This window comes from Oncorhynchus mykiss, chromosome 9 (assembly GCF_013265735.2).
Source record: "Oncorhynchus mykiss isolate Arlee chromosome 9, USDA_OmykA_1.1, whole genome shotgun sequence".
NCBI lineage: Eukaryota > Metazoa > Chordata > Actinopteri > Salmoniformes > Salmonidae > Oncorhynchus > Oncorhynchus mykiss.
In genome coordinates this window covers 32,424,320-32,446,034 of record NC_048573.1, presented here as the reverse complement: position 1 = coordinate 32,446,034, position 21,715 = coordinate 32,424,320, and the positions used below count along the sequence as shown (strand labels likewise).

The 21,715-nt window shown below is 41.9% G+C and overlaps 1 protein-coding gene across 2 annotated transcripts in view; it reads left to right on the top strand.

The window, feature by feature from the left end:
- The window catches only part of LOC110531927 (sodium/potassium/calcium exchanger 2), a 173,648-nt gene that overhangs the window by 1,867 nt on the left and 150,066 nt on the right, over positions 1–21,715 (top strand). For both annotated transcript variants that reach the window (XM_021615421.2, XM_021615417.2), the window contains exon 2: positions 461–1,549. In XM_021615421.2, the coding sequence (XP_021471096.1) occupies positions 635–1,549 (915 nt within the window). In that variant the 5' untranslated portion in view covers positions 461–634. The remainder of the gene's footprint in view (positions 1–460; positions 1,550–21,715) is intronic.

Genomic DNA, 21,715 nt, shown 5'->3' with positions numbered 1-21,715 from the left:
TGGAGGATATATTTTAGCTCGGGCAAACACTGGCATCTCGGGCCTTATCACTTTAATATCTGGGTGTAATTTGCAATGCATGTGACAAGCAATGATTAGTCTATTATGAATTCAAACATTTGAAGATTTTTCCTGATGTTATTTGCTTGTTTCAGAAAATATAAAGTAAGATATAGCTTATTCCCTCAATTTCTCTGCCTCTGAACCCATGTATTGCTGGTATATCTGTATCATAGCATAGGCCTTAATACCACAATGAAACATCAGAACATTGAAATGTAAAAATAATCTTCAAGGAAATTGGATAACCATGGTCAGGACTAGGCTACATCGTGGTGTTAAATCCACTACAGAATTGAGGTAGGCATGTGACAGCTAACAGTTTGTTGCTGTGTGTAAATTCTACATGTTGAAGCTTCCTCCTTTTTCTCTTCAATTTCTATTCAAATCTTGTTTTTAGAGGCTAATATGAAGACATCGTTTGGCAAGCCAGACCCTGGAAAGCTTCAGGAATACTCCCATGTTGTTTGAAGCCCACGGCAGCACCATGCGTTGTGTCTGGTAACAAAAACCAGCTCACCCTCTTTCCAGCCAACCATTGAGAGTATAGAAACACACACAGCACATCACAGTGATGGGTTTGGACCAACCCTGCTTGGATATGGTGGTGCAAAGGCCCTTTCTGGATGCAACGTGTAAGAGGCACCGTCACCAGAACCTGCTTAGAAAGCTGAGGCCCATACGAATCCTGGGTTTTGTGTTCAGCCTGGTAGCCATAAGTGCTATCTCCTTTTCCTTCAGCGCCTTGACATGGAGCTCAGGGACCCACTCGGAGCTGCTCCTGCCTCAAGAGGCCCTCCTTCAGTCTGGTCCTGCTCCCCACAGGACTCTACTTTCCACTCAGCACCAGAGGGATCCCAATGTCTCAGCCAACATGCCCGTGGCCATGAGGTCTTCGGCAGACGGCAACGAGAGCCAGGGGGACTACCCCACGGACCTGTTCACTCTGGAAGAGAGGCGCCAGGGTGCTGTGGTGCTCCACATGTTTGGGATGCTGTACATGTTCATCTCTTTAGCCATTGTGTGTGATGAATTCTTCGTGCCCGCTCTGACAGTCATCACAGAGAAGCTGGCCATCTCTGATGACGTGGCGGGGGCCACCTTCATGGCGGCAGGCGGGTCAGCTCCTGAGCTTTTCACTTCTGTCATCGGCGTATTCATCTCCCACAGCAATGTGGGTATCGGAACCATTGTGGGCTCAGCTGTCTTCAACATTCTCTTCGTCATTGGAATGTGTGCCATCTTCTCCAGGGAGATCCTCAATCTGACCTGGTGGCCCCTCTTCCGTGACGTCTCCTTCTACATCATAGGCCTGATCATGCTCATATGTTTCTTCCTGGATAACTACATCTCCTACTGGGAAAGTATTGCTCTGCTCTCAGCCTATGCCACCTATGTGATCTTTATGAAGTTCAACAGCAATGTTGAGGGCTTTGTGAAAGGCTGCATGAACAAGAATCAAGTGGTGGTGGTGGAGGTTCAGCCGAAGGTGAGTCTCTTTCCCTTCATATATTTTTCTTTATCTCTCTTCCTCTCAGAGTTTCATCAACATTTCCTCTGCCTCCCTTTCTTATGAATGTGACCATTTCAATCTAGGCCAATTGTGCGCCGCCCTATGGGACTCCCAATCACAGCCGGATGTGATGCAGCCTGGATTCGAATCACGTACTGCAGTCTGGATTTGAATCACATACTGCAGTGACTTATAGGCCACTGCGCCGCTCAGGAGCCCCCCTATGTTGTATCCCATAAAAAGTAAAGTCTATCCGTTGCCTGGTAATATACACTATATAAATTAATTCAAATTGAAGTCAGTCAGTTTTTGTATTTAATTGTTTCATTTAACTTTTATTTTAACAGGGAAGACAAATGTGCCCTGTATATACAACATAAATATACATATTATACCCAAAATATATACAGTACTCCCGAGTGGTGCTCTCGAGTGGCACAGCAGTCAAAGGTACTTACATCTCAGTGCTAGAGGTGTCACTACAGACCCTGGTTTGATTCCAGGCTGTATCACAACTGGCCGTGATTGGGAGTCCCATAGGGCGGCGCACAATTGGCCCAGTGTCATCCGGGTCACGGTTTGGCTGGGGTAGGCCGTCATTGTAAATAAGAATTTGTTCTTAAATGACTTGCCTTGTTAAATAAAGGTAAAAATATAGATACAATACCAGTCAAAAGTTTAGACACACCTATTCATTCAAGGGGTTTTCTTTATTTTTGACTATTTTCTACATTCAGAGGAGACTGCGTGAATCAAGCCTTCATGGTCATAACTTCTTTGGTTACCACATGATTCCATATGTGTTATTTCATAGTTTTGATGTCTTCACTATTATTCTACAATGTAAAAAAATCCCAAGAATGAGTAGGTGTATCCAAACTTTTGACTGGTACTGGATATGGCGGACAAGCATAAAGATGGCAGCCACACATGTACTTACCACAAATGCCTAATGGGCTAAGTTCACTGTATAATACAGTGTTCCCCATTACTATTTTTTTGTACTTGCATTAGCATAGTAAACTTGATCCCAACTCTAGCTCAAAGATGGAAAAAAAAAGTACATTGTGCTGATTTATTGGCACGTTGAACCATGTTGCTATAGTTAATAAATTCTGCGGGTTGTGCTAAAACAATGTCAAATCTGAATTCCTCCATCTTTATACACCTTTGCCATCAGGAAATGATTTGAATCTAACATCTTTTCAGTTTATTTAAATAATTTGAAGTGGTTCTTTTTTCACTTATTGAATTGGAATTTCAGGTTACTTCCTGAATTGACTGACTTGACTGACTATTTGGTTTCGATATTTATACAATTTTGGGCTTGCCCAGTCCATGAACTTTAGTCAGCAGGTGTCGTTTGAATGCTTACCCTGTGCTCTGAAATGAAAACGTTTTATTTCATAATACCTCTTTAAATTGTGCTCAATTACAGTGCCTTTGGAAAGTATTCAGACCCCTTGACTTTTTCCACATTTTGCTAGGTAAAAGCCTATTCTAAAATGTATTAAATATTTTTTCCCTCATCTACACACACTACCCCATAATGACAAAGCAACAACAGGATTTTAGAAATGTTTGCTAATTTATATAAGTATTCAAACCCTTTACTCAGTACTTTGTTGAAGCACCTTTGGCAGTGATTACAGCCTCCAATCTTCTTGGGCATGAAGCTTGGCACACCTGTATTTGGGGAGGTTCTCACATTCTTCTCTGCAAATCTTTTCAAGCTCAGTCAGGTTGGATGGGGATTGTTGGTGCACAGCTATTTGCAGGTCTCCCCAGAGATGTCAAATCAAATTTTATTGGTCATATACACGTGGTTAGCAGATGTTATTGCAAGTGTAGCGAAATGCTTGGGCTTCCAGTTCCAACAGTGCAGCAATATCAAACATGTAATCTAACAATTCCACAACAACTACTTAATACAAACAATACTAAGTAAAGTAAAGGAATAGAATAATAATATATACATATATATGGATGAGCAATGACAGAGCAGCATAGGCAAGATGCAATAGATGGTGTAAAATAGAGTATATGAACTCAAAAGCAAAAAAAGAAATGTCCTCTCACTTTCAACAGCATTTATTTTCAGCAAACTTAACATGTGTAAATATTTGTATGAACATAAGATTCAACAACTGAGACAGAAACTGACCCCACTCTTCCACCAAGGCACCTGCAAGTTCCCGGACATTTCTGGGGGGAATGGCCCTAGCCATCACCCTCTGATCCAACAGGTCCCAGACGTGCTCAAAGGGATTGAGATCCGGGCTCTTTGCTGGCCATGGCAGAACACTGACATTCCTGTCTTGCAGGAAATCGCACACAGAACGAGCAGAATGGCTGGTGGGTTTGTGCCCATAGGTGACGTTGTTGCCGGTGATGTCTGGTGAGGACCTGCCTTACAACAGGCCTACAAGCCCTCAGTCCAGCCTCTCTCAGCCTATTTCGGACAGTCTGAGCACTGATGGAGGGATTGTGTGTTCCTGGTGTAACACAGGCAGTTGTTGTCATCCTGTACCTGTCCCGCAGGTGTTATGTTCGGATGTACCGATCCTGTGCAGGTGTTGTTACATGTGGTCTGCCACTGCGAGGACAAACGGCTATCCGTCCTGTCTCCCTGTAGCGCTGTCTTAGGTGTCTCACAGTACGGACATTGCAATTTATTGTCCTGGCCACATCTGCAGTCCTCATGCCTTCTTGCAGCATGCTTAAGGCACGTTCACACAGATGAGCAGGGACCCTGGGCATCGTTCTTTTTGTGTTTTTCAGAGTCCGTAGAAAGGCCTCTTTGGTGTCCTAAGTTTTGATAACTGTGACCTTAATTGCCTACTGTCTGTAAGCTGTTAGTGTCTTAATGACTGTTCCACAGATGCATGTTCATTAATTGTTTATGGTTCATTGAACAAGCATGGGGAAACAGTGTTTAAACCCTTTACAATGAAGATATGTAAAGTTATTTCGATTTTTACAAATGATCTTTGAAAGACAGGGACGTTTCCTTTTTTGCTGCGTTTACATATGAGATGAGTAATTACATGACATGTAAACATTATTAAAGTGACTAGTGATACATTTATTAAACTGGCCAATGATTTCAAGTCTGTATATAGGCAGCAGCCTCTGTGTTAGTAATGGCTGTTTAACAGTCTGATGGCCTTTATAGAAGGTGTTTTTCAGTCTCTCGGTCCCAGCGTTGATGCACCTGTACTGACCTCGCCTTCTGGATGGTAGTAGGGTGAACAGGCAGTGGATCGAGTGGATGTTGTCCTTGATGTTCTATTTCACCTTCCTGTGACATCAGGTGCTGTAGGTGTCTTGGAGGGCAGGTAGTTTGCCCGCGGTGATGCCTTTAGCAGAGCGCACCAATCTCTGGAGAGCCTTGCGGTGCAGTTGTCGTACCAGGTGGTGATACAGCTCGACAGGATGCTTTCAATTGTGCATCTGTCAAAGTTTGTGAGGGTTTTAGGTGACAAATTTCTTCAGCCTCCTAAGGTTGAAGAGGCGCTGTTGTGCCTTCTTCACCACACTGTCTGTGCGGGTGGACCATTTCAGTTTTTCCGTGATTGCTCAGTTTGTCCGGGAGGCCAGCTCTAGGAAGAGTCTTGGTGGTTCCGAACTTCTTCCATTTAAGAATGATGGAGGAATTGTGTTCTTGGGACCTTCAATGCTGCAGTAATTGTTTGGTACCCTTCCTCAGATCGGTGCCTCGACACAATCCTGCCTCGGAGTTTTTACGGACAATTCCTTCAACCTCATGGCTTGAGTTTTGCTCTGACATGCACTGTCAATTGTGGGACCTTATATTGACAGGTGTGTGCCTTTTCCAAATCATGTCCAATCAATTGAATTGATCACAGGTGGACTCCAATCAAGTTGTAGAAACATCTCAAGGATAATCAGTGGAAAATTGATGCACCTGAGCTAAATTTCAAGTCTCATAGCAAAGGGTCTGAATACTTATTTAAGTAAGGTATTTCTGGTTTTTATTTGTAGTACATTTGCTTTGTCATTATGAGTTATTGTGTGTAAATTGAGGATTGGATTTTATTTAATCCATTTTACAATATGGCTTTAATGTAACAAAATGTGGAAAAAGTCAAGGGGTCTGAATACTTTCCAAAGGCACTATATATGGCTTTACATGCTGTACATTGAAGACACAATTTTCTGAGTGGGATTTCAAGTAGTTTTAGAGTTATGATAAATTGTACAACCAATACGGCTTTTGTGTTAAACGCTTTACGACAAAGCTTTCTTAGTGTCCATCAGGCTTTCTCTACCCTTCACCTTGTTCTGAAAACAAAGGTAATGTGGTTTTGTAAGAAGAATGCCCTTCTCCCCTCCGGTGTGATTACTACCTTTGAGGGTTCAGAGCCTGAGGTGGTCACCTCATACAAGTACTTGGGAGTATGGCTAGACGGTACACTGCCCAGCACATATCAAGGTTTCCTCTATCATAATCACTCCTCTTTCACCCCAGCTGCCAAACTAACCCTAATTAAGATGACCATCCTACCAATGCTAGATTACGGAGACGTCATTTATAGATCGGCAGGTAAAGGTGCTCTCGAGCGGTTAGATGTTCTTTACAATTCGGCTATCAGATTTTCCACCATTGCTCCTTACACACATCACTGCACTCTATACTCTTCTGTAAACTGGTCATCTCTGTATACCCGTCCCAAGACCCCAACGGTTGATGCTTATTTATAAAACCCTCTTAGGCCTCACTCCCCCATATGAGATATCTACTGTAGCCCTCATCCTCCACATACAACACCCGTTCTGCTAGTCACATTCTGTTAAAGGTCAAAGCACACACATCCCTGGGTCGCTCGTCTTTTCAGTTCCATGCAGCTAGCGACTGGAACAAACTGCAACAAACACTCAAACTGGACACTTATCTCAATCTCTTCATTCAAAGACTCCATCATGGACACTCTTACTGACAGTTGTGGTGGCTTTGCGTGATGTATTGTTGTCTCTACCTTCTTGCCCTTTGTGTTGTTGTCTGTGCCCAATAATGTTTGTACCCTGTTTTCGCTGCTACCATGTTGGGCTGCTACCATGTTGGGCTGCTGCCATGTTGGGCTGCTACCATGTTGGGCTACTACCATGCTGTGTTGTCATGTGTTGCTGCTATGTTGTCTTAGGGATATCTTTATGTAGTGTTGTCTCTCTCGTGATTTGTGTTTTGTTCTATATTTTTATTTCATTTTTTTTAAATCCCAGCCCCCGTCCCCACAGGAGGCCTTTTTCCTTTTGGTAGGCCGTCATTGTAAATAAGAATTTGCTCTTAACTGACTTGCCTAGTTAAGTTAAAATAAATAAATACCAAAGTATTGTGAAAATGCAGTCAGAGCTCGCTCAACTCCCTCTACATGTTATTTGCTTGAAGTGCAAATAAAAACAAATCTGAGTCTGAGGAAAACACGGACATGGACATTTTGTATATTATTTGCACTCAAATTACCCAACACAGTCTCCACTTTCTCCGTCTTTCTTTTTCTGATTTTTCATTTAACTACTACAGCCTGTACGAACCTTCTTGTAAAATAATTACAAATTTAGCTTTTTCTACAACAAAGTAAATCAGTTTTTCCTCCACATTCCTCTAGGGACATGACATGACAAATTTTCTCAGATGTTTTCAGACTTCAAAAGTGTTCTTCTGTTGATGACACTGGCCTGCGTCATCCAAGCTGCCATAAAGTGTTCCTTTTTGGGATTAATAAAAATGTCAGTATCATTCTAGGTTAAGCTGTACATGTGTCCCAGTTTGACAAAAAAGTCCCTGAAAATTTAAGGAATCCCTACAAAACATACTTCAAGGTATGGTCTGTTTTGAAAATGTATTTATTTTTCTTCTTCAAATATCTTAATCTCATTCCTCAAAGTATGATAAATAACACCTATTAGGAGACCTTTACTGTGAAAAACCTTAAACCAGTATTAACACCTTCCACATGATAATTACAGGTCTCATTGCAAGGAGGAGCAGTACCTGTACACAGAATTGCTACTGTGGTACAATGGTCTTATTCCATCTGTCTCAGACATTCTCATTAAGAAATTCTAAGAAGCTTGAAATACTCCCTCGGGTTAAATTATGCTGTAAGATATTTTTGGTTTATTCACCAAGAATGACTGGTATCTTCCTTGTGATACATGTATAAGAAATCCATTGATTCAAAGCATTACTTCACAGAGTATAGAATGCTATGCTCAATGACACTGGAGGGCAAAGGGAATATATTCCAGAGTAATTTGATACCGTTGTTGAGATTATCCTGATGGATTTAGGTTACTTTGTGACACGAGATGGAAATTAATTTTGGTGATACTAAGTCAGGATTTACTTTAGGTACATAAAGGATATTTCATCAGAGGTCACATAATACTGGGAATTGAACATCCAAGAGACTGAAAGATTTGCATAGCTTTCAAGGGAGTGAGATTCTAATAACAAAGCTTTCAAAATGTAAAGAGGTCTAGAATTTGTATTTTGGACTCTGGCTGCTTCTAATGAGGGAAATAAACCTCATAAAAATACAACAGGGAGTTCCAGAGCAAATATATTCTATTGACCTTGAGCTGCAATGCATGCTGAGCACCCGAATAAGACTACTGAAGAAAATAACAGAAAAACAAATAAAAAAAGGAGGGAGACCGATAAGTCGATCAACCTGGCTTGTGGAGCTGAGAGCAGACACATCTCTGTCATCGCACATTTATGTCTTTCCTGTCACAGTCTGCTGAGTAATGCCCCCACCCCCCGGCTACAGACCAAGTGTAGGAAAGGGAACAGAAGATGCCTAGTCAATTGTACAACTCGAAGCATTCAACTGATATGTTTTCCGCATTTATCCCAACCCCTCTGAATCAGAGCGGTGCGGGGGGCTGCCTTAATCGACATCAACGCCTGGGGAACAGTGGGTTAACTTCCTTGCTCAGGGGCAGAATGACAGATTAGATCCTGAATGTGAGAATCTATCTTATGTTTATAATTTTACAGTTGACATTTGACATTTTTTGCTTCATTATATAACTGTAGGTATTAGTGATATGATCAACTGTAGTTGTATTTGGATGTTACAGTGGATATGAGCTATCATGTAGCCTCTTATTTTATTTTAACATGATGGCGCCGATTGAGATGTGTTAGTGTTTAAATACTGGAGAGTTGAGAACAAATCACGGACGCTGGACAGAGTGGATTTCAGTTGTAACAAAAGACAGTTTTAATGAGTCAGAGATATCTTGTCCCGCAGTTTTACGTGCACGGACCTAGTTCACATAACTCGGCAAGGAGCCAGGTGAAAAAGAGGCCTTATACTACGGTTACATTCATTTTTATACATAGAATAAAGTAGGTGGAGTCTTGTCGTTTCGGTCTTCTTGACTGGTCGGAGGGTTGGAGGCGGGCCTTGCTCTAGCCAGAGCGGGCCCCATTGGTGCACAGCAAAAGTCCTTTGCTCTTGGGACCGGCCAGTTAGAGGGAGGAGATGTGTGTTTATATAAGGAAGAGGGGGTCAGTCTTATGGCTGGGTGTATGTGTTCTTACGACGGAATGTCTTTGTTTATATGAGCTATGTGTATGAATATTTATATAACAAATCCCCCTCTTCACGTCTATTAGACGTGAAAACTATAGTGCAATGGTGGTGGTTGCATTCGTGGTGCTTCTAACCTTGCCTGGTGTGTATGGTGGGTCTGTAGGTGTAGTGCTACGTTTGGGACGGGAGTGATTGGAGGGAGTGATATCAGGAAAAGAGTTAGGGGCATGTGTAGGGGTTGGTGTACGTGATGTGGCAGGGTGAAATAGTTGTTCAATTAACCATGTGAAAGTCCTAGGGTTACTCCAAATATCAGTAGGAATATCACAAATAAGGGACCAGATATCCCCAGCCTCACCCAGAGAGGGAGAAATTTCCCTCTAACTGGGCGAGGTTCCCTTCTCAGGGGAGGCGGAGTTTGATGCCGCATCACCTGAGGAAGGAGTGTCTTCATTTGGAATCGAATTTAGGCCGCTCAAATCAGCTCTGACTTCAGTCAGTGTTTTAGAAGGAATTGGGGCTGGGGTGCACCGCAATGTGTAAGGCGGTGCCAAGGTGTGCCTGATTTACCTTTGACCTGGACTGAGTGTGAAGTAACCTCCTTCACTTCGTACGGTCCAGTCCACCTGGGTTCCAGCCACTTTCTCTTGTGGACTGTAACCCTCACCCCGTCACCAACCTTTACCTTCAGTAGTGGCGTGTCCCCCGGCAGCTCCCCCTCCTGGACCTTGTGAACCTGGGTAGAGAGTGCTGCAGAGAGAACCGTCAGTTTTTTCACATAATTAGACATTACAATTTGTTGTACATCAAGGGCGGGCATATGACCTCCCTCCCTTGGTGGACCATGCATGACTCTACCAGTCATTATCCCATGAGGCACATACTTTAGCTATCTTAGCTTTTGCTTTTGGTTTGACGTTCCACCAGATTTTGGGATTGGGGCCTGTACACAGATCCAAATCTGTGGGTTATGCCAAATCTTTCTTCCACCTGTCTCAGGTGTTTGTTAAATGTAAGCCATTTGTCAAATTTGATTTGTCTTGGGATGCCATACCTGGGTATTAGTTTGGTTTGTAGCCACTCAAAGACTGACCTAGCATCCTCCCCTTTTGTTAGTATTGCCTCTACCCATTTGGAGAACCTATCTACTATGACTAGGAGATAGAGTTTGCCTTTAGATACATTTTCGGGGCCCATGTCGGTGTAGTCTATACTAATATCCTGAAAACATGCATTAGGTATTAAGTATGAGCCCATTGGTGTTCGATATGGTTTCTTTGGGTTGTGTCTGTCACAACCATTGCATTCGTCACAAAATAAATAATCGTCATAAAATAAGTCAGTCATATTTTTTATGTGAGGGTGCCACCAGATGTGCGAGGCCTTTTTGGAGGGTCTTTAGTTTGCCTTCGTGTGTGGGGCCATGTGTTTCTCATAAAAGTTCTGGGTCCATCAGTGTGGCCTGCTTCATGGGCATGGGCTGAGTCTGTATAGATATTCAGTCTTTCCTTTTCCTCTGATGAGGACCTGCGTCAATTCGATGATTTCAGCTAATTTGGCCGATGCTGGTTGAGGGATGATGGCTGATTGAAGGGTGACATCACGAGGTGAGCTGTTTTTTCAATAGCTTTTGCTACTGCAGCAACGTATCTGGAGCATGTTGACTGTCCTACCTCAATGTGGTCAAGTTTGAAGAGTAGTACATCAAGACCCTTCTCTCCCCCTCTTGTTTCTGGAATAGGACGGATGAGGTGAATCCTTCCCTTTCAGAAACATCCAAATGGAACTTGTTCTTGTAGTCAGGTGCAGTCAGAGCTGCTGCCGCTGATAGATCTGTTTTCAGGAGTGCTATGGCTGTTGATGCTTCAGCCGTCCAGGCCAGGGGTGCATGGAGGTTCCTTGATCGTAGGATGACTGGTGCTGCCACCCCCTCTGGGCCACACCCAATGGTACAACACCTGATAGGTGCGGTCAGGTGCATCATGTCTTCGTCACAGTCTGCAGTGTAGAGGCAGTCATCAGTTTCTGTTGCATTGAGTGTGCAATGGATCTCAGCTTGGGGAGTCTTATATGGGTGCAGAGTGTAGATTTGAGCTTTCAGTTGGTTGAACTTAAACTGGATGTGAGGGGTGGCAGGCCCTGTGGGTAGGCATTTTAGCCAGTACACTTCTTGGGCTTCAGACAGTGTGGTCATCGGCAGGAGTGGCATCCTCATCATTCTTACTGGGTGATCAGGTGTTGAAGTGGGAGGGTTGGTTGTAATCTTGCTGCTCCTGCTGCATGTGGCTAGATTCTGGGTGGTTGTATGCTGGCTGTTGCTGATGCATGGGTGTGGGTCCTGGTTGCTGATGTTGCAGAGGTGGGTTTCCCCCACTTCCTCTTGCTCTCCATTGCTGTTGCTGCGGGGAGAGTGGTTTCATGCAATCTCTGGCAAAATGACCGGGAATTCCGCAGTTAAAACACTGGTAGTTTCCCCCTCTGTGTTGTCCAGTGTAGGGACCCCGTCGAGCCCATACTGGGTGTTGTTGTTGCAGGATATACTGCTGTGGGGGAGGGTATTGGGGTGGTTGGGCCCCCCTAGTGGCCGTGAGTGAGGCTGCCTGCTGTTGGATCATCTGAGAGACAGTCTGGGCCACTATTTGGGAGATGTCTGTTTTGGTTCCCGGCTCCTTCGTTTCTTCCGCCACCATCTGTTTCTTAGGTTTTTCTCCTTGTTGTGCTTCCTTCAATTGGAGTTTCAGGAGTTGTACCAGGAGGGACTGCACCTGGCTCTCAGCACCCCCTCTTTCCTTGTTGTGGTGGGTCACATGGTGGTGCACATGCGTATTGAATTGGGTCCGAGGAAGTGCAATCAACCCTACCGTTCCTCTGAGTTTGGTTTTAACATCTCCAGGACACCCGTTGACCACCATTTCCTTCCACATGCTGAGTGTGGTATCAGTGTGATCGAATGGTTCTTCGTGGACCGATCTCCATGTGGTCTTAGCCCTGTCCAGGTATGCTGCAGGTTGCTCACCTGGGTTGATTGTAAAGGAGGATAAGGTGGCATGGTTTCTTTCTGTAGGGTATGCTCTCTGTAGAACTTCCCATAATCTGGTACGGAAGTGGTCTATGGGCAGTGTTGGGGCCCGCCATCCAAGGTCAGCTGCTGTCATGAGGGCCTCCATGGTTCCGTGGTCGGTGGCTCTTGCTAGAAGTGCTTTCATGTCTCCTAGGCAGAGTTGCAGGCCTGACGTAAGTGTCTGCAGTTGAAGTAGCCACGCTGAAGCTCCTCCATGTAGGCTAGGCATCTGTCCCATCAGTGTTGTTAAATCAGTCATTTTCAAGGGCTGGTACTCCACAGTGTGTGCATCACCTGGTGTCGGTCGCAGGGGGTACTGTCCTGCCATCTCCTGCTCTCGCTCTCTTCTATCAGCAATTCTGGAGGACCGACGGAGTGTTTCGGACCCCATTGATTCGGTAACTTTGGTTACTGTTCCTCTCATTATGCCTTCCACACGGTAGGCTCCCTCTCTGTTGTTATCTTGGTTAGCTATTAGCTCCCTGAGTTCCTTAGCTCGAGCTACTGATGATTTCAGCAGCTCCTGCATCTTAGTCACGTTTGGAGCTCCCATCGGAGCTGGGGTGAGCACCATGTCAATTTCTTCTTCGTTTTCGATATCCATGTTCTGATGACAGTCCTCCCTATCCGTCTGATAGAAGTGGTTTGAATCTAATCTTGTTTGTAGGTGTCCTCTGGTTTCAGAGGTGAGAGAGTTCACAGAGGAGCATTGCGGCCTCCGTTCCTGGGGGAGGTCTCCTGCTCCTGGAATCCCAGTTTCGAACTGTTCACATACCATATGGCCAGCCGTTATCCCCAGGGTAATTTCCCCTTTTAACTCCCCTTGGTCTATTCTCAGAACTGGAGCCTGTATTGTGGGAGGTGCCCTGGGCAGGAATGGGTTGTGTGACGGGCTCCGGTGATTTTGTCCCTTTGAGTATGGCTTTAACATCCCCCGACGCCACAATAGCCACGCACATCATGTCTGGTGTGTTTTTGGGTAGCACCCTCCTACTCTCCTGTATGGCCCATGTACCTATCTTGAGCTCCCCCTCCGCTCTCTCTCTCTCTCTTGTACCTACTTTTTTGAACCTGTGTATCTTGTTTCTCTCCGCATCACTCGCTTTTGCATGCTCTACTGCGTCCTCTAATTCTGTCTGCATATCTTGGAGTTTCCCCCCTGTAGGTGGTCCTCCGCTAAAATAACCTGCTTGTGTCCATCTTATCCGTAATCCTTTCCACACTTTCTCCACTTTCCCATACTGTTCTTTACCTCCCGCTCTATCAATCATACTCTGATCTAAATATTCATTGAATTTTAGTTTGGGCGTGGTGGCTGCAGACATTTTATCTAGTTCGTCTGATAATGTGTATAATGCGTTATTTTAGGTATATTCAATCCTTACTATGTGGTGTTTATTTCTATCGTTGTATGCTTAGCCCGTCCCTGGTCGAGTCCAGGGATGTACTGCTGTACTGGCTGTGGCTTATCTCTTCCACCCCCACCCTCGCATACAAAGGGGGTTATCAGTATGTGACGCCCGCCACGTGTCTGTTTCTCCGGTATTTTATTTGAATTTGTTCAGCGATTCGTTTAGGTATTTTCTAGAAATGATTCGGCGATTTCCTTTTGGAACAATATATCAGTGAATATATGCGGTTCTATAACAATTTTCAGAGTAATTCTAGCTCTTTAGGAAATATAGATAGAATTTCTAGACAACTAAGAGTTGTTCAGTGAATTATTTAAATACTTTCTGTAAACAATTCGGTAAATTCCTTTATGAACTTATATCAGTAAATTCGAGCGATTCTATAGCAATTGTCAGAATAATTCTATATCTTTAGGAAATATGGATAGAATAGAAAAACCCAAAAATCAGTGTGTAGCTTTTAGCGTCTGTCAAACAAAGTCTGTACTAAGCTCGGCGGATTATTTAAATACTTTCTAGAAACAATTCAGTAAGTTCCTTTATGAACTCATATCAGTAAATTCCAGCGATTCTTTAGCAATTGTCAGAATAATTTTAAACTTTAGGCAATATCAACAGGAATGAAAAAAAAACGAAAATCAGTATTCCAGCCCGGCTGCTGTCAATCAAAGTTGCACGGCCATTCGATACTAAGGTGGCTTTGTCTATCAGCACGTGTGCCTAATAGCCCAGTTACGTATCCCAACCTACTCCGCGACAAACGTTTCTTTCAATTTAATTTCCCCCATCTCCAAATCATGGAATGTCAACTCTGGTTCATATTATGTTTATTGTTTGATGTGCAAAAGCCACCTCATTCCCGATCTCTGTCTTGTGGAACGCCAAACTCCTGTATCCTGTATCTACTCGACTACACCTCTTACAAAACCTATTAAATAATACACAGCTTTTTTAATAGGGCATTTTTCATGCAGATTCATTCAATCCAACCACACCTCCACAAGACCTATTCGATGTTATATGTATCAACAGGAGACTTTACTTGCAGATCCGGTTCATCTATCATTCAACTATAACCACACCTCCACAAGACCTTATTCGATAGTACAGAACGTATCAAAATAGGACATTTTTACTTGCAGATTCGGTTCATCTATAATTCAACTATAACCAGACTATAATTTATAAAGGCCTCATGAGCATAGCTCAACTGTCGTTCTCTATAAAACACCAAAATATAAGGTTGTTTTTACTCCATTGTTTAAAGACAAGAACGTAAACAAACAATGTAAAGTTTTCTAAATATGTTTAAAACAAACTACTGCCAGTTGATGTCATGGACTGGCAGTCCATGCATCTAGAGCTGTCTACGAATTTAAGAGGGCGTAATATTCCCTTTGTCCCATCTCTTAATTGTATAACAAAACAAGTGGCAGGGCTGCTGTTTTGTTGTTTTCGAATACCACATGTAGTTTTAATGAAGCATTCATAAAAGACCTGCATATACAGTGCATTCCGAAAGTATTCAGACCCCTTGACTTTTCCCACAGTTTGTTGCGTTAGTCTTATTCTAAAATTGATTAATTTTTTCCCCCTCATCAATCTTCACACTATAGCCCATAATGTCAAAGGAAAAGCACATTTTTGCAAATGTATTATAAATAAAAAACTGAAATATCACATTTACTAATAGGTGCCCTGCTTTGCGAGGAATTGGAAAACCTCCCTGGTCTTTGTCATTGAATCTGTGCTTGATATTCATTGCTGAACGAGGAACCCTGCAGATAATTGTATGTGTGGGGTACAGAGAAGAGGTAGTCATTAAAAAATCCTGTTAAACACCATTATTGGGCACAGAGTTAGTCCATGCAACATATTATCTGACTTGCTATGCCCATTATTACTCCTGAAGTTATTTAGGCTTGCCAGAACAAAGGGATAGAATATTTATTGACTGAAGACATTTCCGCTTTCCATTTGTTATACACATTTCTAAAAACCTACTGTACATCCACTTTGACATTATGGGTTATTGTGTGTAGATCAGTGACACAAAATCAAAATTTAAATGATTTTAAATGTGTGCTGTAACGTAACAAAATGTGTAAAAAGTCAAGGGATGTGAATACTTTCTGAATGCACTGTATAAGGGTGATATCAACATGTCATTAAATCGGGTGATTTGCAGATTGTGGCATAAATCCGTTTGCCAACCTTTTATAGTATGTCATTCTTTTTACAAATTATGTGAATCATTGATGTAGGCCGTATAAGGGCTTATGGAAACTTTGTAGATTTTTAAGATGAATTTTGTACTGAATCTGAGATGTGTTTGAGATTTTCAAACTATTTAAGTAAGTATATTATGCCCGTTGGTGTAAAGTGAGGAAGTCTAGTTTTCATTTTACACCAATATTGTTTTGTTTCTATAGCCAGATGTCCATCCAATTGGTGACTTTAATGGTGATTTAAATGTGAATATAAAAAATCCACATAAAGAAAATATGCGCATTTTCCCACCGCTGGTGTTTCCACCAAACTGACTTATTGTGGATAAAATTCAGTACGGGATGACAATACTTTTTTGCAGACAAGCATCGTTCATCGTGTCACCAGAATAAGACCCTCAATATTTACTGGAAAAGAGGATCAAGCTCACCCCCGTGTGAAGTTCATCCTAACTTTATTAATTTGTAGCCTAATAAACTGTGTGGCTTCCTGAGTCGTAGGGGGAGGATCTTGCACTATATAATCTTGTGACTCCAAGTTTACTTCAATATGATGATTATTATATCAATATTTGCGCATAAAGGAGTTTCCGCTGCCATTTCTCGCATAATTAATTTCACATACACAAAAAGATCCCACGATGTCGAAGAACAAATTATCTGTCAGCATTTAGAAAATTGTACCAAAACTTCCTCTTTCCATCACAGCTGTTGTGATTTTTTTTTAATACGGTATGACTTTACCGTATAAACTTGACTGTGCACATTACTCTAGGTCTGGGTTCATAAAATGGAGAAAACCAGCTGTCGTTGTCGATCACTAGACGAGTCAGATATGCAACTCAATTTAGCCCTGAGGGTCAATACTTCAAACTCAAACTGTCTGTTCCCAGTTCTGCTTTGTGCTTGCCTCTGCAAATTGCATAGGAGAGAAACAATTTGGAGATGGTATGCTCTTTCTAGGCCTTTGTAAGCACATTTCAATCTTTGAGAAAATCCTATAGCAAATCTTTAGTAACAGTTTACCGCTGCTGACAACACATCACAGTCTTGTTGACATGCATATCTTGCATAACCTGTGGAGAAGGTTGATCAGTTGGAAATTGATTTTAGAATCAGCTGATGCATAGTAGCAAAATGCACAAGAATGTGTACCAACTATGTACCATTATGTTGTTTAAAAAGATGTGACATGATTGGCATCTAATCAGAAAGCACCCACCAATCAAAGCATTCCCTCTTAAAACTCTACGGGATCGGTGGGACACCCGCAGGACGGTTGAGCTAATATAGGCTAATTTGATTAGCATGACGTTGTAAGTAACAAAAAAAAATCCCAGGACATAGACATATCTAATATGGGCAGAAAGCTGAAACTCTTGTTAATCTAACTGCATTGTCCAATTTACAGTAGCTATTACAGTGAAATAATACCATGCTATTGTTTGAGGAGAGTGCACAATTATGAACTTGAAAATGTATTAATACACCAATTAGGCACATTTGGGCAATCTTGATAAAACAGTTTGAACAGATATGCAATGGTTCATTGGTTCAGTCTAAAACTTTGCACATACACTGCTGAGATCTAGTGGCCAAAATCGAAATTGCGCCTGGGCTATAATAGTACGTTATGGCCTTTCTCTTGCGTTTCAAAGATGATGGTACAAAAAAAAATACATTTTTTTTCTTTTTATCTTTTACCAGATCTAATTTGTAATATTCTCCTACATTCATTTCAAATTTCCACACACTTCAAAATGTTTCCTTTCAAATGGTATCAAGAATATGCATATTATTGCTTCAGGTCCTGAGATACAGGCAGTTAGATTTGGGTATGTCATTTTAGGTGAAATTTGTAAAGAAAAAAAAAAGGTTGGATCCTTATTAAGCTTGTCCATTACAGATAATATTATATTATACACTGAGTGTACAAAACATTAGAAACACCTGCTCTTTCCATGACGTAGACTGACCAGGACAATTCAGGTGAAAGCTAAGATCCCTTATTGATGTCACCTGTTAAATCCACATTAATTAGTGTAGATGAAGCAGGAGAAGACAGGTTGAAGAAGGATATATATTTTTTTTACCCTTGACACAATTGAGTATGTGTGCCATTGAGGGTGAATGGGCAAGACAAACGTTTTAAGTGCCTTTGAATGAGGTATGGCAGTTGGTTCCAGGCGCATCAGTTTTAGTGTGTCCTTTGAAACTGGGATTACAGATACCTGTGTGTCCTTTGAAACTGGGATTACAGATACCTGTGTGTCCTTTGAAACTGGGATTACAGATACCTGTGTGTCCTTTGAAACTTTATAAACCAGTGACCCACAGTGTTTGTCATTATACTATGATGAAGACAGCTTGTCTGTCGAAACAATGGAACTCTTTCGACCCCTTGTAGAGTCCAGGCCCCAACAAATTGAGGTTGTTCTGAGGGCAAAAGGGGGTGCAACTCACTATTAGGAAGGTGTTCCTTATGTTTTGTACACTGTGTAATATGACTACAAAATTAAGGAAATACTATAAAAAATGCTAGCTGAATATAACAGTTCTGTACTTGCTCAGGAGTTTCAAGCTCTTAGATAGATCAACTCTGTGATACCGAGGCACATAATACTTTGTGTTTATGGCCTCTTTGACCCAATAGATGTCTAAGAGTTGTACTACCCTTCATTAATGCATGTCCAATTGGCTGCTAATACATGTGTATCCATGATGAGCACTTACCCACTGATAAGGTCTTGAAGTGCTCTCTTCTCTGGCCTATAATGTTACCATTGCTACCTCTACCAGCATGACTTGGCTAACCTGGGATCACACAGATCCCAGGTTAGTGGTACTGGGTCAGTGGTATTGACTGGTTGATGAGGAGGGTGAGTTTCCTAACCAGTCAGGTGGAATTTTCACTCTATCACAATGGTGCTTTGGCTTATTGTTTTATGTCAGATATCGAGACGATTCCATCTGCACTGATTTGTCTCGTATCTAGCAATGAGTAATCGGATAGATCAAAAGTAGTAGCTACTAACAACGTACTGTCATAACATTCTAAAATATGACCTATTGTATGTATGTGTCTGCTGAATGTCTGCCTCAAAACAGTCTAAATGATTTTTAGCTACAATACATCTGTAAACCCTTTTTTGCACATTTGTTTATTAAATAACTATCATGCCACAGGATTGCGTGCCTGCAAGTTTACTATGTTGTATCGTCCTCCCATTACGACTTAGAAAGCATGCATAGTTTATTATATTTATATTACTAATTTGGTCTCTAACTTTGAGTAACGCCTGGAGGCAGAGTCAATCTAGGAACATCCAATCACATAACGTGTCATAGACAGACAGGAGCATCTGCCAATAGTGCAACTAATAAGCATGGGAACGTTCTTTTTACATTCCAAGCATTTTTTCCAGTCCCACAAAAGCGCAACAAAGCAAAACACTCACCCCGTCACTCAGAAACGTATTCCAGTGTCTGCCTGCCTGCCATCTGAAAATCTTTGCCAGTGTGTGTGCGTGCGTAGACCTCTACTCCTCCGAATCATACAAGCATGATTCAGAATTTAGGGATAAGATATTTTTTATTAGATAAGAATGGATGAACCTTTTCAAAGTTAGTTAAGGATATTATAGTTATCACTTTTCACATTGAATTTATTAACTACAAAAAGGTAAGTGTTTTTATTTTCATTCTGGTGCCGCTCTGCACACACAAGCTTGTTAGCTAGCCAGTGCAAGCTGGTCCAACGTTAAGCCAACTTTCTTGATTTTTTTTTGGGGTCATTTGTTCATTTTTTTAAACAATACAAAACATACACATATAAAGAGAACATACAAACATCAACATCACTCCTGCCCAGACTCGCCTGTTCTCCCCATCTCACCAACTACCTTCCACAACATGTCCTCAAAATGCACCATTTTGTTCCTCTCTGTCGCCCACACTATTTCAATATTTAGATAATGAAGCACATGATTGTTCCATTGTCTTAACAATGGAGGATTGGTTCATTTCCAAGTTTGATCAAATCAAAATATATTTTAGATTCTTGAAAGTAGCTACCCTTAGCCTTGATGACAGCTTTGCACACTCTTGTTATTCTCTCAACCAGCTTCACCTGGAATGTTTTTCCAACAGTCTTGAAGGAGTTCCCACATATGCTGAGCACTTGTTGGTGAGTCCATGTATTGACAGGGGTAGCATTTTATATTGAAAGTCAAGTGTTTTTTTTTCTCCAATTGAGTGATCAGGGACATGCAACTATAGTTTTCCTTCACATAAAATACATTAGTGCAACACATTCAGCAGAAAATAGCTTCCTTTTCATCAGATGACAATAGAAGCGCAACTCTATTTGTCTGGCAGCCACACAAGTAAATGAGCTCACAATGAAAAAGCAAGGTATTTTTTTGAAGAAATTATGCATGGCCATCATATTACTAATGTTTATCGTGGAAAGAATGTAGTCGGCTACAATTCGAAATGTTTTGCTTAAAGTTAATCTTGCATATTACCAGAGACAGGTAGACTGGCTACACCGGGAAAAGTAGCTACACAGCTGTCTGCTGATAGATGAGAATTCACAAACTGGCATTCTGAGTGGAGAAGTGCAACTGAAGCACAAAATGAGTCTGATGCTGAACAGAATTTACAATATGAAGCAGTTTAGATCTACGTTTACACATGTATAACTTTATGAGATTGATTGCCTGTCTTTGCAATTTGTTTATTTTAGTTTGCACTCGTTAGCAGATTTAGCTAGCAGCCTCCATGGAAATGTGCTATTACTTGTGCTAATTTTGTTAGCATTTGCATTTTTGGGCGCCCCCTTGTGTACTAAGCCGGTAATACCGTAAATCCCAGGAGGAGAGAAGGACGGTATGACAATATGAAAATCTGGATGCCGCCTGACCCTAAAGTCAATGCACAGCTGACCCTGCTATGTGGGAGGAAATCTGTGTCATCACAGATCTCATTCTCCGCGGCTCTTGGCACGCCGTTCAGAGTTGTGACCTTACCAAAAGATTTACGATAGTAGGAAAGAGGGTCCTTTGGCTGGACTTTGTCAGTCTTATGGTCAAGGAAAAATATGGGCTCTTGGATGCCCCTATTATACCCATTGGGTTTTTGTGCAATCTGTCACTGACATTCTTCAGAAATGCTAAACCTTTTCATTGAAAGTCAATATATATAAAAAAATATTTAAAAAATAAAAAGAGTTCTTAACAGGGCGTGTTTTTTTTTACTCTCGCAGGGCTGGTCCTAATAGCATTATTAACCGTCTTGGGCTGGACAATAGTAACCCACATGGTTAACTTTTCTGCATCGTCAATTCCAACCTATTCTACTAAATTTGCCCCCTAAATCTTGCAGATAGACTCCCAGACTGTTAACACACAGTCAGCTGTTCCGCAATTTTTGTTTTGCCGATGGCCACCGCGAGGCACTATACTTAGTCTTATTAATATAGCTAAACGAATCTCCCGGGGAAGATCTGAACTTTCTACGGACGGTGACAATGTAGACAATAGGACTTCGTTTGGGTTTTGGTTGTAAAAAGAGAGGAGACTAACCGATTTGGACAGCGAGTTCGGGTTCAACTATCATTCCTGAGATCTCCTCTGACAGTCTCTCATCCAAGGCCAAATCCACTGTAAAGCTGTTAGACAGAGGATGAGTAAGAAGATTTGCTCCACAATTTTTCTTAAACTGGCGCCTGCTTCCTCTCCAACCTCTCCCATCACAAACTCAGAAACCTCCTTATTTTGTTGATACGAGTTTGTGTCTACACCTGCTAATAACTTGCCAGCTAGCTAGCAGAAAACAACATTTTGACATTTCTCATTCTCAACTCCTGTGGC